Source organism: Triticum aestivum, chromosome 2B (assembly GCF_018294505.1).
Source record: "Triticum aestivum cultivar Chinese Spring chromosome 2B, IWGSC CS RefSeq v2.1, whole genome shotgun sequence".
Taxonomy (NCBI): domain Eukaryota; kingdom Viridiplantae; phylum Streptophyta; class Magnoliopsida; order Poales; family Poaceae; genus Triticum; species Triticum aestivum.
Genome location: NC_057798.1, coordinates 707471270 through 707493392, shown reverse-complemented (window position 1 = coordinate 707493392; position 22123 = coordinate 707471270). Strand labels below are relative to the sequence as shown.

The window sequence follows — 22123 nt, the reverse complement described above, 5'->3', positions numbered from 1 at the left end:
TCCTGCGCGCCGCCCCCAGGGCAGTCGGCCTCCATGACCGTCGCCGGGGGCCGCCTTGCCTGTACCTAGGGTTCGTCTGCCCGTCATGTTGACCGGCTACCCTAAAGAGTCTTTTTCCTGATCCTTTGATTCAGATTTTCTCTCTCGCGCCGGTTGCTTTGATCGACGTTTCCTTTTTGGTTTTCCGATCTAAGATCGGTTTGCGTCGCCCGCCGTCGACCCTTGCGCGCCACTACTTCGACCCTGGCACGATCAGCCGGCCTCTCCTCGGACCCGGCACGCGTGCCGAGGCGACCCCTCAGGGCCAGCCGTCGTTCGTGCATCGGCCCGCCCGTCGCCCTACGATGACCGTCAACGCCATGCTCTGACCGGAACTCCTGCATCGCCCCGACCCGGTGGCCTCGCGCCATGCGACGGCCCATCAAAGCCGCCCCACGCGCGTCGCCCCGCCCATCGATCTATGTCGACCTCGTCCCTGGCTGCGTTAGGCTCGTCGGCTGCCTCAAGCTTGGGCGCCGCTGCTCTGTTGGTCGCTCGGGCTACGCTGCCCGGGTGTCGGTGCTGACGCGCTCAACCGCACGTCGTCCCACGCCGTCCGTCATCGCTGGTTTCATCTCAGCCTTCGTCGTCACCCCGCCTACACCGAGCGATGTCCTCAACCTCGCGTGCGATCGGATCGATCAACCCCCCCCCCCCCCCCGCCGCGATCCGCCTTAACTACACTGCGCGACCGACCTGGCCCGTCGGTTGCGCGCGCCTCAGCAGGTCCTGTAAAGATCGTCCTCGAGTTCATCGCGCCCCTTCACCAATCGAGTAACGGGCTGCCGCTGCGTCGCCTCGTCGGGCCGCGGCACCGCCGCCCCGTGGTTCTCCTCCCGGCTGCATCAACTCGCGCGTCGACTCTACGTCGCCCCTTCGGGCCATAGTGTCGCGATACGCGGCCCTGCCCGCCGCCTCGAGGTCGTCCCCACGGTTGCACCGATCCGCGCTCCGCCGCCCCTTCGGGCTATAGCACCGCGGCCTGCAGTCCCCGCTGCCACCCCAAGGCCTTCCCGTCGCCACCTCGACCCGCATGCTGCCGCTGCGTCGCCCCTTCGGGCCGCGGCCCGCGGTCCACCGCCGTCCCCGCGTCCCGACTTCCCGTCGTTTATGCTGTGCCGCCTCCCTTGGCACCGGAACACCACTGTCTGCGCCGGTCTTCGTCACGCTATCGGGTTCTTCACCTTCTTCGAGCACCGCCGCCACGCTCCTAACCTAGCCGCCGCCGCCGCTACCCCTGTAGCCGTCTCCGCACGTTCACCTCCTTCGTCTTCGTCCACACCAGCCTGTCACCAGCGTCGCATCATCTACCCTGACCACTTCATCTACTCCAACAACCGCCGGCGACATCCGCCCCGCGCCGATTAGCGCCGCAACCGTCATCAAGTCCTTCTCTGTAGCCTCTCTGACTTCTTCGATATGGCGTACAGCTCGTGCAGGTCCCAGTCTACGCATGCCCGGTGCTGGCAACATCGAAGCGTGCTTTCGTCCACGACGTGTCCCCGGGCCTGGCAAGCCTGGTGTGATGCTTCGTCAACTTCGTCTTCGTTCGTCTATGCATGCCCGGTGTTGGCAACACCGGTGTGTGCCTTCATCTATGATGTGTCCCCGGGCTTGGCAACCCTGGCGCGACGCGTCATCAACAACATCTTCTCCCCGGTGCACCACTACTTCGACACTACTGTTCCCATGACTAACTCAGCGCCTCCTTGCGCCCGCGGCTCCATGGCGACTTCCTCGACATTGGCCACCCCGACTCGACATCGGCCACAACATTCTTCACACGGCAACATCGACCACAACTACACCACCCTGCGCTCTCGGCTACCTCGATAACGACACAAAGGGCTACCGCCTTGCTTGAGCAACCTCGTCAGTTTTCACTCCAGCCACGACTTCCGCGATGCATCGACCGTTATGACTGTGTGGGGTGTCCGTCGGCTTACCTTCGGATTCTTCTCCGGTGTCACCGTCTGCGTCGCTACCATTGTGACTGCGGAGGGATGTTGAGTATAAGGGTTATTTAGGAAACGTAGGATAGCGTAGGATTTATTCTACCTTGACTTGTACTCTGAGATGACAATGTACTCCTATATATATGCCCACGAGGCTCAAGCAATAACAATAACTATTCCACCAAATCCATCTCTCCCTTTCTAACACTGACAGGTAACCCTCATATGATGCCCAAATATGGGCAGATATGGGGGCGTGTTCGTCACGTAGGACTGGCAAATAGGGTCTCACGCAAACTCGCTCGAAAACCTGGCAGTCCGACGGACGCCTTCTCCGTCGTGGCAGTGTGAACGCCGTGTGGCACAACTCCGGCTCGTTGGCCGAGGCCAAATCCGCCTATTTAATCCGGACGGTGTCCCCCAACCCTAGCCCATCCACCTCCTCCCTCTCTGTGCTGCCACCCGAGCCCGTCCACCTCCTCTCCCCCGTTCTTCCATGCTCCCTGGCATCGCCATGGTCTGACGGCTAATCACCACATTGTTGGGGAACGTAGCAATAATTCAAAATTTTCTACGTATAACCAAGATCAATCTAGGAGATTCTAGCAACAAGAGAGAGAGAGAGAGGATGTACATCTTCATACCTTTGAAGATCGCTAAGCGGAAGCGTTACTAGAACGCGGATGAGGGAGTCGTACTCGCAGCGATTCAAATCGTAGAAGATCCGATCTAACGCCGGACGGACGGCGCTTCCGCGTTAAACACACGTACAGCCCGGGGACGTCTCCTTCTTCTTGATCCAGCAAGGGGAGAGGAGAAGTTGAGGGAGAGCTCCGCCAGCACGACAGCGTGGTGGTGAAGCTTGCAGTTCTCCGGCAGGGCTTCGCCAAGCACTACTATGGAGGAGGAGGTGTTGGGGAGGGAGAGGGCTGCGCCGGGGGAAGGGTGTGGCAGCCCTCCCACCTCCCCTCTATTTATAGGGGAAAGGAAGAGGGGGGTCGGCCCCCTCCAGATGGATCTAGAGGGGGGCAGCGGCCAAGGGGGGAGGCTTGCCCCCCAAGCCAAGGGGGCGCCCCCTTTAGGGTTCCCCCCCCCCAACCCTAGGCGCATGGGCCCTAGGGGGGTTTGGCGCCCAGCCCACCTAGGGGTTGGTTCCCCTCCATATTCAGTCCATAGGGCCCTCCGAGGCAGGTGGACCCTCCCGGTGGACCCCCGGAACCTTTCGTTGGTCCCGGTACAATATCGATAAACCCCCGAACACTTCCGGCGACTGAATAATGACTTCCCATATATAAATCTTTATCTCCGGACCATTCCGGAACTCCTCGTGACGTCCGGGATCTTATCCGGGACTCCAAACAACATTTGGTAACCACATACTAATTCCCATAACAACTCTAGCGTCACCGAACCTTAAGTGTGTAGACCCTACGGGTTCGGGAATCATGCAGACCTGACCGAGACAGCTCTCCGGCCAATAACCAACAGCGGGACCTGGATACCCATGTTGGCTCCCACATGTTTGATACGTCCATTTTGCATCATGCTTTTATATCAATATTTATTGCATTATGGGCTGTTATTACACATTATATCTCAATACTTATGTCTATTCTTTCTTATTTTACAAGGTTTACCATGAAGAGGGGGAATGCCGGCAGCTGGAATTCTGGCTGGAAAAGGAGGAAACATTGGAAACCTATTCTGCATTGCTCCAAAAATCCTGAAACTCCACGAAACATGTTTTTGGAATTAATAAGAATTATTGAGCGAAAGAAATACATCAGGGGGCCCACACTTTGGCCAGGAGAGTGCCCCCCCTACTGGGTCGCCCCCTGTCTCCTGGGCCCCCTGGTGGGCCTCCGGTATCCATCTTCTTCTATATGAGAGCTTTTACCTTGGAAAAAATCGTGGGCAAGTTTACGGGACGAAACTACGCCGCCACGAGGCGGAACCTTGGTGGAACCAATCTAGGGCTCTGGCGGAGCTGTTCTGCCGGGGACACTTCCCTCCGGGAGGGGGAAATCATCACCAATGTCATCACCAACGATCCTCTCATCGGGAGGGGGTCAATCTCCATCAACATCTTCACCAGCACCATCTCCTCTCAAAACCCTAGTTCATCTCTTGTATCCAATCTTGTATCAAAACCACAAATTGGTACCTGTGGGTTGCTAGTAGTGTTGATTACTCCTTGTAGTTGATGCTAATTGGTTTACTTGGTGGAAGATCATATGTTCAGATCCTTAATGCATATTATTATCCCTCTGATTATGAACATGAATATGCTTTGTGAGTAGTTACGTTTGTTCCTAAGGACATGGGTGAAGTCTTGCTATTAGTAGTCATGTGAATTTGGTATTTGTTCGATATTTTGATGAGATGTATGTTGTCTTTTCCTCTACTGGTGTTATGTGAACGTCTTCTACATGACACTTCACCATTATTTGGGCCTAGAGGAAGGCATGGGGAAGTAATAAGTAGATGATGGGTTGCTAGAGTGACAGAAGCTTAAACCCTAGTTTATGCGTTGCTTCGTTAGGGGCTGATTTGGATCCATATATTTAATGTTGTGGTTAGGTTTACCTTAATACTTCTTTTGTAGTTGCGGACACTTGCAATAGGGGTTAATCATAAGTGGGATGCTTGTCCATGTAAGGGCAGTACCCAAGCAACGGTCCACCCACATATCAAATTAAGAAAGTACCGAACGTGAATCATATGAACGTGATGAAAACTAGCTTGACGATAATTCCCATGTGTCCTCGGGAGCTCCTTTATCATTATTAGAAATTGTCCAGGCTTATCCTTTGCTACATAAAGTATTGGGCCACCTTGCTGCACTTCATTTACTTTCATTGCTTGTTACTCGTTACTATTTATCTTATCACAAAAGTATCTATCACCTACAATTTCAGTGCTTGCAGAGAAAACCTTACCGAAAACCGCTTATCATTTCCTTCTGCTCCTCGTTGGGTTAGACACTCTTACTTATCGAAAGGACTACGATAGATCCCCTACACTTGTGGGTCATCAAGACTCTTTTCTGGCGCCGTTGCCGGGGAGTGTAGCGCTTTTGGTGAGTGGAACTTGGTAAGGAAACATTTATATAGTGTGCTGAAATTTTCTGTTACTTATCACTATGGAAACTAATCCTTTGAGGGGCTTGTTCGGGGTATCTTCACCCCGACCAGAAGAGCAAAGTTGCTCCTCAACCTACTGAACTTTATGAAAATATTTACGTTGAGATTCCTTCAGGTTTGATAGAGAAACTGCTAGCTAATCCATTTGTAGGAGATGGAACATTGCATCCCGATTTGCACCTTATCTTTGTGGGTGAAGTCTGTAGATTATTTAAGCTTGCAGGTATTCCCGATGATGTTGTCAAAAGGAAGGTCTTCCCTTTACCTTTGAAGGGAGATGCATTGACATGGTATAGGCTATGTGATGATACGGGATCTTGGAATTATAAACGATTGAAGTTGGAATTTCACCAGAAGTTCTATCCTATGCATCTTGTTCATCGTGATCGTAATTACATACATAATTTCTGGCCTCACGAAGGAGAAAGCATCGCTCAAGCTTGGGGGAGGCTTAAGTCAATGTTATATTCATACCCTAATCATGAGCTCTCCCGGGAAATGATTATTCAAAAAATTTATGCTCGGCTTTCTCTTAATGATCGCAACCTGCTCGATACTTCCTGTGCTAGTTCTTATATGATGAAGACTATTGATTTCAAATGGGACTTATTGGAAAGAATTAAACGCAACTCTGAAGATTGGGGTTCCGACGATGGTAAGGAGTCAGGTATGACACCTAAGTTTGATTGTGTTAAATCTTTTATGGATACCGATGCTTTTCGTGGATTTAGCGCTAAGTATGGACTTGACTCTGAGATAGTAGCTTCTTTGTGTGAATCTTTTGCTACTCACGTTGATCTCCCTAAAGAGAAGTGGTTTAAATATAATCCTCCTGTTGAAGTGAAAGTAGTTGCACCTATTACAGTTGAAGAAAAGACTATGACCTATAGTGATCCTATTGTTCCTACTACTTATGTTGAGAAACCTCCTTTTCCTGTTAGGATAAAGGATCATCCTAAAACTTCGACGTTCGCAAGAGTAATACTAGGACTTATACACCCCCTGAGCAAATCAATGTTGAACCTAGTATTGCTATGGTTAAAGATCTCTTGGATGATGATTTAGATGGGCATGTTATTTATTTCCGTGATGAATCTGCTAATATTGCTAGACTAGATACTAAGATACATAGACATGTCGTAGGCATGCCTGTTATTTCTGTTAAAATAAGAGATCATTGTTATCATGGTTTATGTGATATGGGTGCTAGTGCTAGTGTGATACCCTATGATCTATATAAAGAAATTATGCACGACATTGCACCCGTTGAATTAGAAGACATTGATGTTACTATTAAGCTTGCAAATAGGGATACCATTAAACCTATTGGGATTGTTAGAGATGATTTTTGTCCCATTATTTTTGGTAGACCCTTCTTGAATACAGCTTGTGCTAAGATTGATTGTGAAAAAGATATTGTCACCGTTGGCTTAGATGGTATGTGTCATGAGTTTAATTTTGCTAAGTTTCGTAGACAACCACGTGATAAGGAACCACCTAGTAAAGATGAAATTATTGGTCTTGCTTCCATTGATGTGCCTCCTACTGATCCGTTAGAACAATATTTGCCAGACCATGAAAATGATATGTTTATGAAGGAAAGAAGGGAAATAGATGAGGTGTTCCTTAAACAGGAACCTATGCTGAAACATAACCTTCCCGTTGAAATTCTTGGGGATCCCCCTCCACCCAAGGGTGATCCCGTGTTTGAACTCAAACCATTACCTGATAATCTTAAGTATGCTTATCTTGATGAAAAGAAATATATCCTATTATTATTAGTGCTAACCTTTCAGAGGAAGAAGAAGAAAGATTATTAAAAACTCTGAAGAAGCACCGAGCAGCTATTGGATATACTCTGGATGATCTTAAGGGCATTAGTCCCACATTATGCCAACACAAAATTACAGTGGAGAAAGATACCAAACCAGTTAGAGATCCTCAACGACGACTAGATCCCAAGATGAAAGAAGTGGTAAGAAAGGAGATACTAAAGCTCCTTGAGGCAGGTATAATTTATCCCGTTGCTGATAGTGAATGGGTAAGCCCTGTCCATTGTGTTCCTAAAAAGGGAGGTATTACCGTTGTTCCTAATGATAAAGATGAATTGATCTCGCAAAGAATTATTATAGGTTATAGGATGGTAATTGATTTCCGTAAGTTAAATAAAGCTACTAAGAAAGATCATTACCCTTTACCTTTTATTGATCAAATGCTAGAAAGACTATCCAAACACACACATTTCTGCTTTCTAGATGGTTATTCTGGTTTCTCTCAGATACCTGTGTCAGCGAAGGATCAATCTAAAACTACTTTTACTTGCCCTTTTGGTACTTTTGCTTATAGACGTATGCCTTTTGGTTTATGTAATGCACCTGTTACCTTTCAAAGATGCATGATGGCTATATTCTCTGATTTTTGTGAAAATATTTGTGAGGTATTCATGGATGATTTCTCCGTTTATGGATCCTCTTTTGATGATTGTTTGATGAACCTTGATCGAGTTTCGCAGAGATGCGAAGACACTAGTCTCGTCCTGAATTGGGAAAAGTGTCACTTTATGGTTAATGAAGGCATTGTCTTGGGGCACAAGATCTCCAAGAGAGGTATTGAAGTTGACATAGCCAAAGTTGATGCTATTGAAAAGATGCCATGTCCCAAGGACATAAAAGGTATAATAAGTTTCCTTGGTCGCGCCGGTTTTTATAGGAGGTTTATTAAGGACTTTTCTAAAATCTCTAGGCCTCTGACTAATTTATTGCAAAAAGATATTCCTTTTGTCTTTGATGAAGATTGTGTAGAAGCATTTGAAATACTTAAGAAAGCTTTGATCACTGCACCTATTGTTCAGCCACCTGATTGGAATTTACCTTTTGAAATTATGTGCGATGCTAGTGATTATGCTGTAGGTGCTGTTCTAGGGCAAAGAGTTGATAAGAAATTGAATGTTATCCAGTATGCTAGTAAGACTCTTGATACTGCCCAGAGAAATTATGCTACTACTGAAAAAGAATTCTTAGTAGTTGTGTTTGCATGTGATAAGTTTAGACCTTATATTGTTGATTCCAAAGTTACTATTCACACTGATCATGCTGCTATTAAATATTTTATGGAAAAGAAAGATGCTAAGCCTAGGCTCATTAGATGGGTTCTCTTGCTCCAAGAATTTGATTTACATATTATTGATAGGAAGGGAGCTGAGAACCCCGTTGCAGGCAACTTGTCTAGGTTAGAGAATGTTCTTGATGACCCACTGCCTATTGATGATAGCTTTCCTGATGAACAATTAGCGGTCATTAATGCTTCTCGTACTGCTCCTTGGTATGCTGATTATGCTAATTACATTGTTGCTAAATTTATACCGCCTAGTTTCACATACTAGCAAAAAAAAGTTCTTTTATGATTTAAGACATTACTTTTGGAATGACCCACGCCTTTATAAAGGAGTATATGGTGTTATTAGACGTTCTGTGCCTGAGCATGAACAGGAACAGATTCTACGCAAGTGTCACTCTGAATCCTATGGAGGACACCACGCTGGAGATAGAACTGCACACAAGGTACTACAATCTGGTTTTTATTGGCCTACTCTCTTCAAAGATGCTCGTAAGTTTGTTTTATCTTGTGATGAATGCCAAAGAATAGGTAACATTAGTAGACGTCAAGAAATGCCTATGAATTATTCTCTTGTTATTGAACCATTTGATGTTTGGGGCTTTGATTATATGGGACCTTTTCCTGCCTCTAATGGTTATACACATATTTTAGTTGCTGTTGATTACGTTACTAAGTGGGTAGAAGCTATTCCAACTAGTAGTGCTTATTATAACACTTCTATAAAAATGCTTAAAGAAGTTATTTTTCCGAGGTTTGGAATCCCTAGATATCTTATGACTGATGGTGGTTCACATTTTATTCATGGTGTTTTTCGTAAGATGCTTGCTAAGTATGACGTTAATCATAAAATCACATCTCCTTATCATCCGCAGTCTAGTGGTCAAGTAGAGTTGAGCAATAGAGAGCTCAAATTAATTTTGCAAAAGACTTTGAATAGATCTAGAAAGAATTGGTCCAAAAAACTAGATGATGCATTATGCGCCTATAGAACTGCATAAAAAAATCCTATGCACTACATGAATCAGCTAATTTGCCATCCGCCAAGACAGACGGCAAAGGCACGGACGGCGGACGGCAAAGGACTTTGCCGTCTGCCGCGAACGGCAAAATGCACCGACAAAGAAAGGATCAGTAAAGAGCTTCTTTGCCGTCTGCTTTCCTAAGCGGACGGCAAAGGGGCCTTTGCCCTCAGCGGCGGACGGCAAAGGGGCCTTTGCCATCAGCGGCGGACGGCAAAGAAACCCAACGGCAATAAATTCGTCGTTAGTCCGTTGGGTGGCTAATGACAGTGTTTGCCGTCCGCGGCTGACGGCAAATAGCATCAGGCCTTTGTCGTCCGCCTGATGACGTCAGTTGGACGTCACTGCCCAGCAAGTCTTTGCCGTCCGCAGCTGCAGGGCAGATGGCAAAGAGCCTATATTGCCCAATTTAATTCTGTTTTTTCTTATATCAATTCATTTTCACATAATATCAAACACACACACACACACATATTACCAACAGTCATGAACACATATATATCCAACACAAATTACCAATAGTCATGAACACATATATATCCAACACATATTACAAATAGTAGCAAGTTTCATCCATACATGCATATACATAGTTTCATCAATATTACACAGTTTCATCCATAGGTAGCAAGTTTCACCAAGTCAAAACTATCTTATCACTAAGATCTTCTCTGGATCTTCTTCTTTTCTTCCAACCTGCATAACAAAAACACCAAGAAAGAGAGAATGAGTTAGGAGTAGAAATGTAGCATTTCACTTGGTGAAATGCAATGCTGTAGGAGCCAGCACTTCAGATCAAGACAATCTTAAATTAGTGTAAAGTTATGACAGATCCGTGCATATGTAAATAAAGCAATTAACCATAGTTGTACGTCCTAGCTACTCTAGCAAATACTCCTACTCTATTGCAATACAGAAGAACATTGTGCTGCTGTAGTAGGTAGAGGAGTAGGAACAACATGCTGCTTGTGGGAAACTAATCCAAGGACGCACCTGGTGGCCGATGGGCTTGGTCGGCGCTGCTCCGGTGAGGGGCATCACTCCGGCAAGGAGGAGGCCCATGCAGCAAGGAGGAGGCTCGTGCGGCAAGGAGGATGCTACTCCCAAGACTCCCATGCATGTCGTCCTCAGGATTTACCTAAAACATATAAGCAACAAGGATGAGTACAAAGACTCAGCAAGTTCATAAAGGAATAATAAACAGTACTCATATCAATATACCAAGACTCGGTTAACACCATACACTCATTAGTGTTCAACACATATAATGGTGCCCTACATGCCTACATGCTCAGCTCATTTCATTTCGTATACCGGTATAGCTTGAGTGGACGCCCGTCGACATCCACTCACTCCAATATGTGGAGGTTGCTTCCAAAGTAGGTCGCAACCCAACAATGAAGGTCTCAATGTGCCCACCAAGGTAGTGCACGCCTTCATTCACTATCATCATGAGTGCAAGTATGCAAATGCAAGCATAGTACTTGAATCAACATATCATGGTCATCGTCATCGCCATCATAATAAACATCATTGACATGGAAGATATCATAAATAAAAAATGGAATGTAGAGATTGTGCAAGTCATTATCCCGTCATGAACTTGCCTCAACCGCGGAGCACAAATTGTGAGGCAAACGGTTCCGAACTCGAAGTACCCACACTTGTCATCAAGCATATATCCCAGTCACAGCAAAGCATGGTCTCAACACATAAGAATATATAATTTAGTGGTGCTCCTACGCACAAGACCCCAGCTCATACGTACGTTATCACATTATAAGTCCTCATATCATCAACGATGACAAAATGTGACAAAATCTTAGAGTATAAGTCTAGTTACAATCACCAAGTCAAACGTAAAATTCTGTCCAACATAGTACAGTCATCTTAATAATTTCATAGGATTTAGTGTATAACATGAAATCTAACAAATAATATATGTTTAAGCATCTGCAGAATATCCTCTACAATTTTTGTGTTGTGACTTTAATTTAATTAAACCTTTAGCATGGCCTAAACTGCCATACAACAAATTCTGCACCCCAGGAACATAAATTTCGGGACAGAAAACTAAAATGATGGCTGCTCTCAAACCGTACATCCAAACGAAGCAAATAAGTACTCTACGGAAACCTTGGAACTTTATCTAAAACTTATGTAAAGGGGCCAACTCTAAATTCTAAGCATAGCTAACTCATTTTTTAGATAGAAGCTTGCTGTCAAGAACTGTCAGGCACTGCAGTTTTTAACTGAACCAAGTTCAGTGATGTACAGCAAGGGAAAACCAGTGTACAAGAGCATTTCTAATCCTCACGTGTAAGATAAAACAGAATTATAACTTGCAAACTAACTCCTCTCCCCAGGTTTAATTGCTTACACGCATATAGACATGTTCGTCAAGCTGTTGGCATACCTGAACAAGCAAAACAGGCCACATCAAACAATCCAGCCAAGATGCTAACCCACCTACAGGAACTATGTTGCTCCAGCGCTAAAGATCGAACCAAGAGTGACACAAGGAGTTGGAGAAGCAACAGAGCGGGGGTGGGCCGATGGCCAGCAGCAGCCCGTGCTCCACCGGCAGCGGCGGCGGCCACGACGACGCAAGGAGCAGGGGAGCGGGAGCAGCCTCCACACGGCAGCGGCCACGACGAGAAGCGGCGCCAAGAACAGCAGCAATCTCACAGCGATGGCAATCACGCCACCAGCAGCAGCAGCGACATGACGGCTGCGGCCTCCAATGGATAAGATGAGAGGAAGACTTGGAAAGGGGAATAGAAGAAAGCCCGGTCTTGAGCACAACATACAGCGGCGCAACGGCCGCGAGGCAGCGTGGGGCGGCGGCGGCGACACGGGGACGCGGGCGGGGCGCAGAGGAGCTCGATGCTCGGCTCCCATGGCGGCGGCGGATCTCGAGGTCGGGGCGACCGGCGACGAGGCTTCCGCGGCGGGGCGGCGAGCTTGTGGGGAGGTGGGGGCGACGCGGGGACGCGGGCGGGGCGCAGAGGAGCTCGGTGCTCGGCTCCCATGGCGGCGGCGGATCTCGAGGTCGGGGCGACCGGCGACAAGGCTTCCGCGGTGGGGCGGCGAGCTTGTGGGGAGGTGGCGGCGCAGGCGGCAGCGTGAGGCGGCGGGCCTCCTGGGTCCGGTGAGGTGGCGGCACGCACCGGCGGGCGGAGGCGAGGTGGCGCAGCGGCGCGGGGTCGATGGAGGCGGGGTCGGGCGGCGCTCGGCTGTGGGGCAGGGGCGGAGAGAGAGGGGATAGAGATAGAGTAGGTGGGGGCAATGATTTTTTTTACCCGCAAAAAAAGGTAGCCCCCTCTTTGCCGTCTGCCAGCAGATTGCAAAGAATCTTTGCCGTCTGCCAGCAGACGGCAAAGAGGAGGGTGGACTGTTGCAGTGTACTGGCATCCGCTGGCACCTCTTTGCCGTCCGCTGGCAGATGGCAAAGATTCTTTGCCATCTGCCAGCAGACGGCAAAGAAATGATAGATGGCAAAGATTTTCTTTGTCGTCTGCCAGTTCTTTGCCGTCTGTTGTTTGATAGCTGATGGCAAAGATCTTCTTTGTCGTCCGCAAGCAGACGGCAAAGAACTGGCAGACGGCAAAATCCCTGATTCCAGTAGTGATGGGTATGTCTCTTTATAAGATGGTTTATGGAAAACGTGTCATTTACCTCTTGAACTTGAACATAAAGCATATTGGGCTATTAAAGAGCTCAGCTATGACTTCAAACTTGCCGGTGAGAAGAGGTTGTTTGATATTAGCTCACTTGATGAATGGAGAACCCAAGCCTATGAAAATGCCAAGTTATTCAAAGAAAAAGTCAAACGCTGGCATGACAAAAGGATACAAAAGCGTGAGTTTAACGTAGGAGATTATGTGTTATTATTCAACTCTCATTTAAGATTTTTTGCAGGAAAACTTCTCTCTAAATGGGAAGGTCCCTACGTTATCGAGGAGGTCTATCGTTCTGGTGCCATAAAAATCAACAACTTCGAAAGCACAAGTCCGAGGGTGGTGAACGGTCAAAGAATTAAACATTATATTTCAGGTAACCCTATCAATGTTGAAACTAATATTATTGAAACCGTAACCCCTGAGGAATACATAAGAGACACTTTCCAGAATGTTCCAGACTTCGAAAAGGAATAGGTATGTGGTACGGTAAGTAAACTGACTCCAGAACGACTCCAATGGCAATTTTTATCAGTTTTGGAATATTTAAGGATTTTACGAAGAAAGAAGTAGTCCGAAAGGGACACGAGGCCCCCACGAGAGTGGAGGGCACGCCCGGCGCGCCCCCCTGTCTCGTGGGCACCTTGTGTGCCTCCCGGACTCCGTTTTCTTGCACGTTACGTATTTTGGTCAGTAAAAATGCATTATATATACTCCCGAAGGTTTTGATCACCGTATCACGCAAACATCCTCTGTTTTCGTTTCGAGCTGTTTCTGTTTCAGATCTAGAGCATCATGTCGTCTTCAAGCGCTCCCAAGGACAAGTTTTTTGAGAGGGTTATCAACCCCTATCTCGCAGAGGTGCTACAACACCCTCAAACCATTGAGATGCGTGAGGGGGTGCTGCACATCCGTGACGTGGAGGGACCAAGGCGTACTGGAAGCGTGGAGACAAAGCTCGAAGCCGTAGAGTAGCAAGTTTTTAAGTGCCAAGGGCTGGTGGAGCGTGGACTCAACGCCAACCATATGATGATCACAGAGTTCACCAACAACCACAAGCTAGATGCCAAAGTCATTGGGGAGACCATCTTCAAGCTTCAAGAGAAAATTGAGCACCTCCAAGCCCAAATCTATGACCTTCAAAACCAGAACTGTGAGTATGAATATAGATTCAAGAGCATGAGTTTGGCTGCAGATTTAAGGATCCCGGAGACTCGATCATCCTTCTATGATAGTGAGCCTATGCCTTGGAAGACGGACGACAAGCCTACATCATCAACAACTCCTACTTCACCACCTCCGATGACATAATTACATGGGTATGGGCACTCCCCTTGGCAATTGCCAAGCTTGGGGGAGGTGCCCCGGTATCGTATCACCATCACACTCCTATCTTTACCGTTTTATTTAGTTCGATCCTTTTAGTAGGATCTTGATCTAGTAGATTGAAGTTTCGATATCAAGTAGTTTTGAGTTTTGCTTTGTGATCTCTTTTTATAATCGAGTCTGTGAGCTATCTATAATAAAGATTAGTGTTGAGTCAAGGGCTTTGCTATGTTGCTATGATCTTGAGAAGGTAGAAAGAATAAAAGAGTTCATATTGATCTTATGGATAGTGATGACTTCACACATAGAAAGTATGAGGCATAAAAATTGTTGAGAGTTGATAAACGTAGTTTTGGTCATTGTTGCAATTAATAGGAAGTGATAAGGAAAGAGGGGTTCACATATAAATATATTATCTTGGACACCTTTTATAATTGGGAGCACTCATTAAGTATGACATGCTAAAAGAGTTGACGTTGGACAAGGAAGACAACGTAATGGTTTATGTTTTCGCACATCTCAGTTAAAGTATATTGTCATTGACCTTCCAAACATGTTGAGCTTGCCTTTCCCCCTCATGCTAGCCAAATTCCTTGCACCAAGTAGAGATACTACTTGTGCTTCCAAATATCCTTAAACCCAGTTTTGCCATGAGAGTCCATCATACCTACCTATGGATTGAGTAAGATCCTTCAAGTAAGTTGTCATGTTGCAAGCAATAAAAATTGTTATCTAAATATGTATGACTTATTAGTGTAGAGAAAATAAGCTTTGTATGATCTTGTTGTGGAAGTAATAAAAGCGACGGACTGCATAATAAAGGTCCGCATACAAGGGGCAATATAAAGTGACGTTCTTTTGCATTAAGATTTTGTGCATCAACCCTAAACGCACATGACAACCTCTGCTTCCCTCTGCGAAGGGCCTATCTTTTACTTTATGTTTCTACTTTATGCTTGAGTCAAGGTGATCCACACCTTTCCCGTTTTCATTTTATCCTTTGGCAAGCTCGTCGTGTTTGAAAGATCATGATATATATATCCAATTGGATGTAAGTTAGCATGGGCTATTATTGTTGACATCACCTAAAGGTGAATACGTTGGGAGGCAATACAATAAGCCCCTATCTTTCTCAATGTCCGGCTGAAACTCCATAACCACAAGTATTGCATGAGTGTTAGCAATTATAGAAGACTACAAGATAGTTGAGTATGTGAACTTGCCGAAAAGCTCTATGATGACCCACAAGTGTAGGGGATCTATCGTAATCCTTTCGATAAGTAAGAGTGTCAAACCCAACGAGGAGCAGAAGGAAATGATAAGCGGTTTTCGGTAAGGATTTCTCTGCAAGCACTGAAATAGTAGGTGACAGATAGTTTTGTGATAAGATAAATAGTAACGAGCAACAAGTAAATAAAGTAAATAAAGTGCAGCAAGGTGGCCCAATCCTTTATGTAGCAAAGGATAAGCCTGGACAATTTCTAATAATGAGGAAAAAGCTCCCAAGGACACATTGGGAATTATCGTCAAGCTAGTTTTCATCACGTTCTATGATTCGCGTTCGGTACCTTGATAATTTGATATGTGGGTGGACCGGTACTTGGGTACTGCCCTAACTTGGACAAGCATCCCACTTATGATTAACCCCTATTGCAAGCATCCGCAACTACAAAAAGGAGTATTAAGGTAAACCTAACCACAGAATGAAGCGTATGGATCCATATCAGCCCTAATGAAGCAACGCATAAACTAGGGTTTAAGCTTCTGTCACTCTAGCAACCCATCATCTACTTATTACTTCCCCATGCCTTCCTCTAGGCCCAAATAATGGTGAAGTGTCATGTAGTCGACGTTCACATAACACCACTAGAGGAAAACACAACATACATCTCATCAAAATATCGAACGAATACCAAATTTACATGACTACTAATAGCAAGACTTAACCCATGTCCTCATTTACAAACGTAACTACTCACAAAGCATATTCATGTTCATAATCAGAGGAGTAATAATATGCATTAAGGATCTGAACATATGATCTTCCACCAAGTAAACCAAATAGCATCAACTACAAGGAGTAATCAACACTACTAGCAACCCACAGGTACCAATTTGTGGTTTTGATACAAGATTGGATACAAGAGATGAACTAGGGTTTTGAGAGGAGATGGTGCTGGTGAAGATGTTGATGGAGATTGACCCCCTCCCGATGAGAGGATCGTTGGTGATGACGTTGGTGATGATTTCCCCCTCCCGGAGGGAAATGTCCCCGGCAGAACAGCTCTGCCAGAGCCCTAGATTGATTCCGCCAAGGTTCCGCCTCGTGGCGGCGGAGTTTCGTCCCGTAAAATTGCCCTCGATTTTTTCCAGGGTAAAAGTGATGATATAGCAGAAGATGGACGCCGGAGGCCCACCAGGGGGCCCAGGAGATAGGGGGCACGCCCTATTGGGGGGGGGGCGCCCCCTGTCTCCTGGACAGTGTGTGGGCCCCCTGGCCTATTTCTTCCGCTCATAAATTCTTAATAAATCCAAAAAGTTGTTTCGTGGAGTCTCAGGACTTTTGGAGCTGTGTAGAATAGGTGTCCAACGTTTGCTCCTTTTCCAGCCAGAATTCCAGCTGCCCGCATTCCCCCTCTTCATGGTAAACCTTGTAAAATAAGAGAGAATAGCCATAAGTATTGAGATATAATGTGTAATAACAACCCATAATGCAATAAATATTTATATAAAAGCATGATGCAAAGTGGACGTTGATACGTCTCCAACGTATCTACTTTTCCAAACACTTTTGCCCTTATTTTGGACTCTAACTTGCATGATTTGAATGAAACTAACCCGTACTGACGCTGTTTTCAGCAGAACTGACATGATGTTGTTTTATGTGTAGAAAAGAAAAGTTCTTGGAATGTCCTGGAAATCCACGGAGGCACTTTTTGGAATTAATAAGAATTTTTGGCGAAAGAATTAATGCCAGGGGGCCCACAGCCTGTCCACAAGACAGGGGGCGCCCCCTAGGGCGTGGCCTCCTATCTCGTGGGCCCCCTGGACCTCCACCGACATCAACTCCAACTCCATATATTCACGTTCGGGGAGAAAAAAATTAGAGAGAAAGTTTCATCGCGTTTTACGATACGGAGCCGCCGCCAAGCCCTAATCTCTCTCGGGAGGGCTGATCTGGAGTCCGTTCGGGGCTCCGGAGAGGGGGATTCGTTGCCGTCGTCATCATCAACCATCCTCCATCACCAATTTCATGATGCTCACCGCCGTGCGTGAGTAATTCCATCGTAGGCTTGCTAGACGGTGATGGGTTGGATGAGATACCATGTAATCAAGTTAGTTTTGTTAGGGTTGTATCCCTAGTATCCACTATGTTCTGAGATTGATGTTGCTATGACTTTGCTATGCTTAATGCTTGTCACTAGGGCCCGAGTGCCATGATTTCAGATCTGAACCTATTATGTTTTCATGAATATATGTGTGTTCTTGATCCTATCTTGCAAGTCTATAGTCACCTATTATGTGTTATGATCCGACAACCCCGAAGTGACAATAATCGGGATACTTCTCGGTGATGACCGTAGTTTGAGGAGTTCATGTATTCACTATGTGCTAATGCTTTGTTCCGGTTCTCTATTAAAAGGAGGCCTTAATATCCCTTAGTTTCCGCTAGGACCCCGCTTCCACGGGAGGGTAGGACAAAAGATGTCATGCAAGTTCTTTTCCATAAGCACGTATGACTATTTACGGAATACATGCCTACATTACATTGATGAATTGGAGCTAGTTCTATATCACCCTATGTTATAACTATTGCATGAGGAATCGCATCCGGCATAATTATCCATCACTGATCCATTGCCTACGAGCTTTTCATATATTGTTCTTCGCTTATTTACTTTTCCGTTGCTACTGTTACAACTACTACAAAAACCCAAAAACATTTATCTTTACTTTTGCTACCGTTACCTTTATTATCATACCACTTTTGCTACTAAACACTTTGCTGCAGATACTAAGTTATCCAGGTGTGGTTGAATTGACAACTCAACTGCTAATACTCAAGAATATTCTTTGGCTCCCCTTGTGTCGAATCAATAAATTTGGGTTGAATACTCTACCCTCGAAAGCTGTTGCGATCCCCTATACTTGTGGGTTATCAAGACTAATTTCTGGCGCCGTTGCCGGGGAGCATAGCTCTATTCTCTGAGTCACTTGGGATTTATATCTGTTGATCACTATGAAGAACTTGAAAGACGCTAAGACCAAGATTTTGCCCTCAACTACGAGGGGAGGTAAGGAACTGCCATCTAGCTCTGCACTAGATTCTCCTTCCGTTATTAGTAAGCTTGCGACACCTAAACCTGCTACTGCTATGAATTCTGATATGTCGCATGTTATTGATGATGCCACTTCTGCTATGCATGATGAAACTACTTCTGTGCGTGATACTACTTTGCCATTAGGTGAATTTCTAGATGAACAACTTGCTAGAGTTAGGGGGAATGAAAATATTGAAGAACCTATTATTGATGATAGTGATGATGAAGGTTCCCCAATGATTATGTATTACCTGTTGTTCCTAAGGGTTATGTTATGAATGAAGCAGCTGCTATGGAAATTCTTGCTTGCAATGATAGAAATGATCTTAAGAAATTATTAGCTAAATGGAAGCAGCAGTCTCTTAATGCTAGAATGAAACCCGATCCTGCTTTTGCTACTTCACCTATCTGTGTTACTGATAAGGATTATGAATTCTCTGTTGATCCTGATATTATTACTTTAGTTGAATCTGATCCTTTTTATGGCCTTGAATCTGAAACTGTTGTGGCACATCTTACCAAGTTGAATGATATAGCCACCCTGTTCACTCATGATGAGAAGTCTCGCTATTTATATATCCTTAAGATATTTCCGTTCTCATTAAAGGGTGATGCTAAGACTTGGTATAATTCTCTTGCTCCTGGTTGTGTGCGTAGTCCCCAGGATATGATTTATTACTTCTCTGCTAAATATTTCCCTGCTCATAAGAAACAAGCTGCCTTGCGGGAAATATATAATTTTGTGCAAATCAAAGAAGAGAGTCTCCCACAAGCTTGGGGGAGGCTTCTCCGGTTACTTAATGCTTTGCCTGATCATCCTCTTAAGAAAAATGAAATACTTGATATCTTTTATAATGGACTAACCGATGCTTCCAAGGACTACTTGGATAGTTGTGCTGGTTGTGTTTTCAGGGAAAGAACAGTCGACGAAGCTGAAATATTATTGAATAATATGTTGACTAATGAAAATAATTGGACTCTTCCCGAGCCAGTTCCTGAAGTAATTCCTGAACCAATTGAGCCAACTCCTGAGCCTATTCCTAAACCCACTCCGAAGAAGAGAGGTGTTTTATTTCTCAGTCCTGAAGATATGCAAGAGGCAAAGAAATCAATGAAAGAAAAAGGTATTAAAGCTGAAGATGTTAAGAATTTACCTCCTATTGAAGAAATACATGGTCTTAATATACCGCCTGAAGAACCACATTGTCTTGATAACCCGACACAGGTAGTAAAGGTAAATTCTCTCTATAGATATGATAAAGTTGAAATACCCTCTACTAAATTTCATAGCCCATGCTTAGATGAATTTGATGACTTTATGGCTAGACAAGAAAGTTTTAATGCTTATGTTGGTAGAGAGTTAAAGAATAATGCTTTCGAGATAGGACGCGTAGGTGATAATCTGGCTAGAGTTAAAGATGAACTTCACCGCGTTAGCAAATATGCTTCTATGGTTGCTACTCAAGCTGAGCAAGTACTTAAAGCTCAAAATGATTTGCTTGATGAATTAAATAATAAAAATGACTTTGCTGTTAGAGTGGCTACTAGAACTGGTAGAATGACTCAGGAACCTTTGTATCCTGAAGGCCACCCTAAGAGAATCGAGCAAGATTCTCAGAGAAATAATTTAGAGGCACCTAGTTCTTCTAAAAAGAAGAAGAAGAAAAACGATAGAACTTTGCATGCTTCTAGTGAACCTACTGTAGACACACCTGAGAATCCCAATGATATTTCTATTTCTGATGCTGAAACACAATCAGGTGATGAACATGAACCTAGTGATAATGTTAATGATAATGTTCATGTTGATGCTCAACCTAGCAAAGACAATGATGTAGAGATTGAACCTGCTGTTGATCTTGATAACCCACAATCAAAGAATCAACGTTATGATAAGAGAGATTTTGTTGCTAGGAAGCACGGTAAAGAAAGAGAACCATGGGTTCAGAAACCCATGCCCTTTCCTCCTAAACCATCCAAGTCAAAGGATGATGAGGATTTTGAGCGCTTTGCTGAAATGATTAGACCTATTTTCTTACGTATGCGCTTAACTGATATGCTTAAAGTAAATCCTTATGCTAAGTATATGAAGGATATCATCACAAATAAAAGAAAGATACCGGAAGCTGAAATTTCCACCATGCTTGCTAATTACACTTTTAAGGGTGGAATACCAAAGAAACTTGGAGATCCGGGTGTACCAACTATACCATGCTCCATTAAAAGAAATTATGTTAGAACTGCTTTATGTGATCTTGGAGCCGGTGTTAGTGTTATGCCTCTCTCTTTATATCGTAGACTTGAATTGAATAAGTTGACACCTACTGAAATATCTTTGCAAATGGCTGATAAATCAACTGCTATACCTGTCGGTATTTGTGAGGATGTGCCTGTTGTGGTTGCAAATGTCACTATCTTAACGGACTTTGTTATTCTTGATATTCCCGAGGACGATAGTATGTCTATTATCCTTGGTAGACCTTTTCTTAATACTGCAGGGGCTGTTATTGATTGCAACAAAGGCAATGTCACTTTTCATGTTAATGGTAATGAGCATACGGTACACTTTCCGAGGAAACAATCTCAAGTTCATAGCATCAATTCTATTGAAAAAGTTCCAACTATCATTTTTGGAGGTTTTGAATTTCCTCTCCCTACTGTCAAGAAAAAGTATGATATTCTTATTGTTGGGGATTTTTATATCCCCGTTGAGGTAACTTAGTGTTATTCGAAAATTCTCCGGTTCCGTGTTATTTAGAATGAGTTTGTTAACAAGACTTGATCAACCTTGTTAGTGGATTCATTTTGATGATCACGAGATGGATGAAACTAGAAGGCACAACCTTCTGTACCCTCCTTTTACTTTCTGTTATTTAGAATAAATAAAGCAAAAATAGTATTATCCGTCTGTTTTCTGAATTATCTGTGCATTAAAAAAATAGTCCGAAAATAAAAGTGCTCCAAATGCCCTCCAAATTTAGTATTGATTTTTTCTAGAATATTTGAGGATATTAGGCACTGAAAACACTGCAGGAGGGGCAAGCACCAGGCCACGAGAGAGGAGGCCCCCCCTGTAGGGCGCGCCCCCTGTCTCGTGGGCCCCTGGTGGCCCCCCTCCACTTATGCCAGCACCCACACACTTCATCTTCTACCCAAAAAATCCCCATCCAGTTCAAGCACGAGTTCTAGCTCGTTTTGCTGCGATTTTCGATCTCTTAGCTCAAAGCTCCATTCACAAAACTGCTTTGGGAGATTGTTGCTTGGTATGTGACTCCTCCATTGGTCCAATTAGTTTTTGTTCTAGTGCTTTATTCATTGCAAATTTTTGCTGCATAGGTGACCATGTTCTTGAGCTTGCATGTTAAATTTTTGAGGTCCCAAGCAATTCCAATGCATCATATAGGCTCTAGGCACTTGTAGGAGTAGTTGCTATCAATCTTGTTTAGTTTTATTCACTTTTATTTTGAAGTTACTAAGATTTCAAAAAAATTCAGAAAATGTTAAGGAGGCTTTTTAAAGGCT

At 44.8% G+C, this 22123-nt stretch overlaps 1 protein-coding gene across 3 annotated transcripts; it reads right to left on the bottom strand.

The window, feature by feature from the left end:
• Positions 1-9798: 9798 nt before the first annotated feature.
• Positions 9799-12522, bottom strand: LOC123042226 (serine/arginine repetitive matrix protein 1-like). 3 transcript variants are annotated; one of them, XR_006418732.1, is made up of 3 exons: positions 11690-12522; positions 10267-10411; positions 9799-9969 (listed from the first exon to the last, which is right to left on the bottom strand). XR_006418732.1 is itself a non-coding variant. In XM_044464725.1 (3 exons), the coding sequence occupies exons 1-3, from the start codon at positions 12303-12305 to the stop codon at positions 9908-9910; spliced, it is 429 nt and encodes a 142-aa protein (XP_044320660.1). In that variant the 5' UTR covers positions 12306-12522; the 3' UTR covers positions 9799-9907. The 3 variants fall into 3 exon arrangements, 1 of the variants encoding a protein (XP_044320660.1); XR_006418733.1 differs by having other exon boundaries at positions 11743-12522; XM_044464725.1 differs by having other exon boundaries at positions 12084-12522.
• Between the last annotated feature and the right edge of the window lie 9601 nt (positions 12523-22123).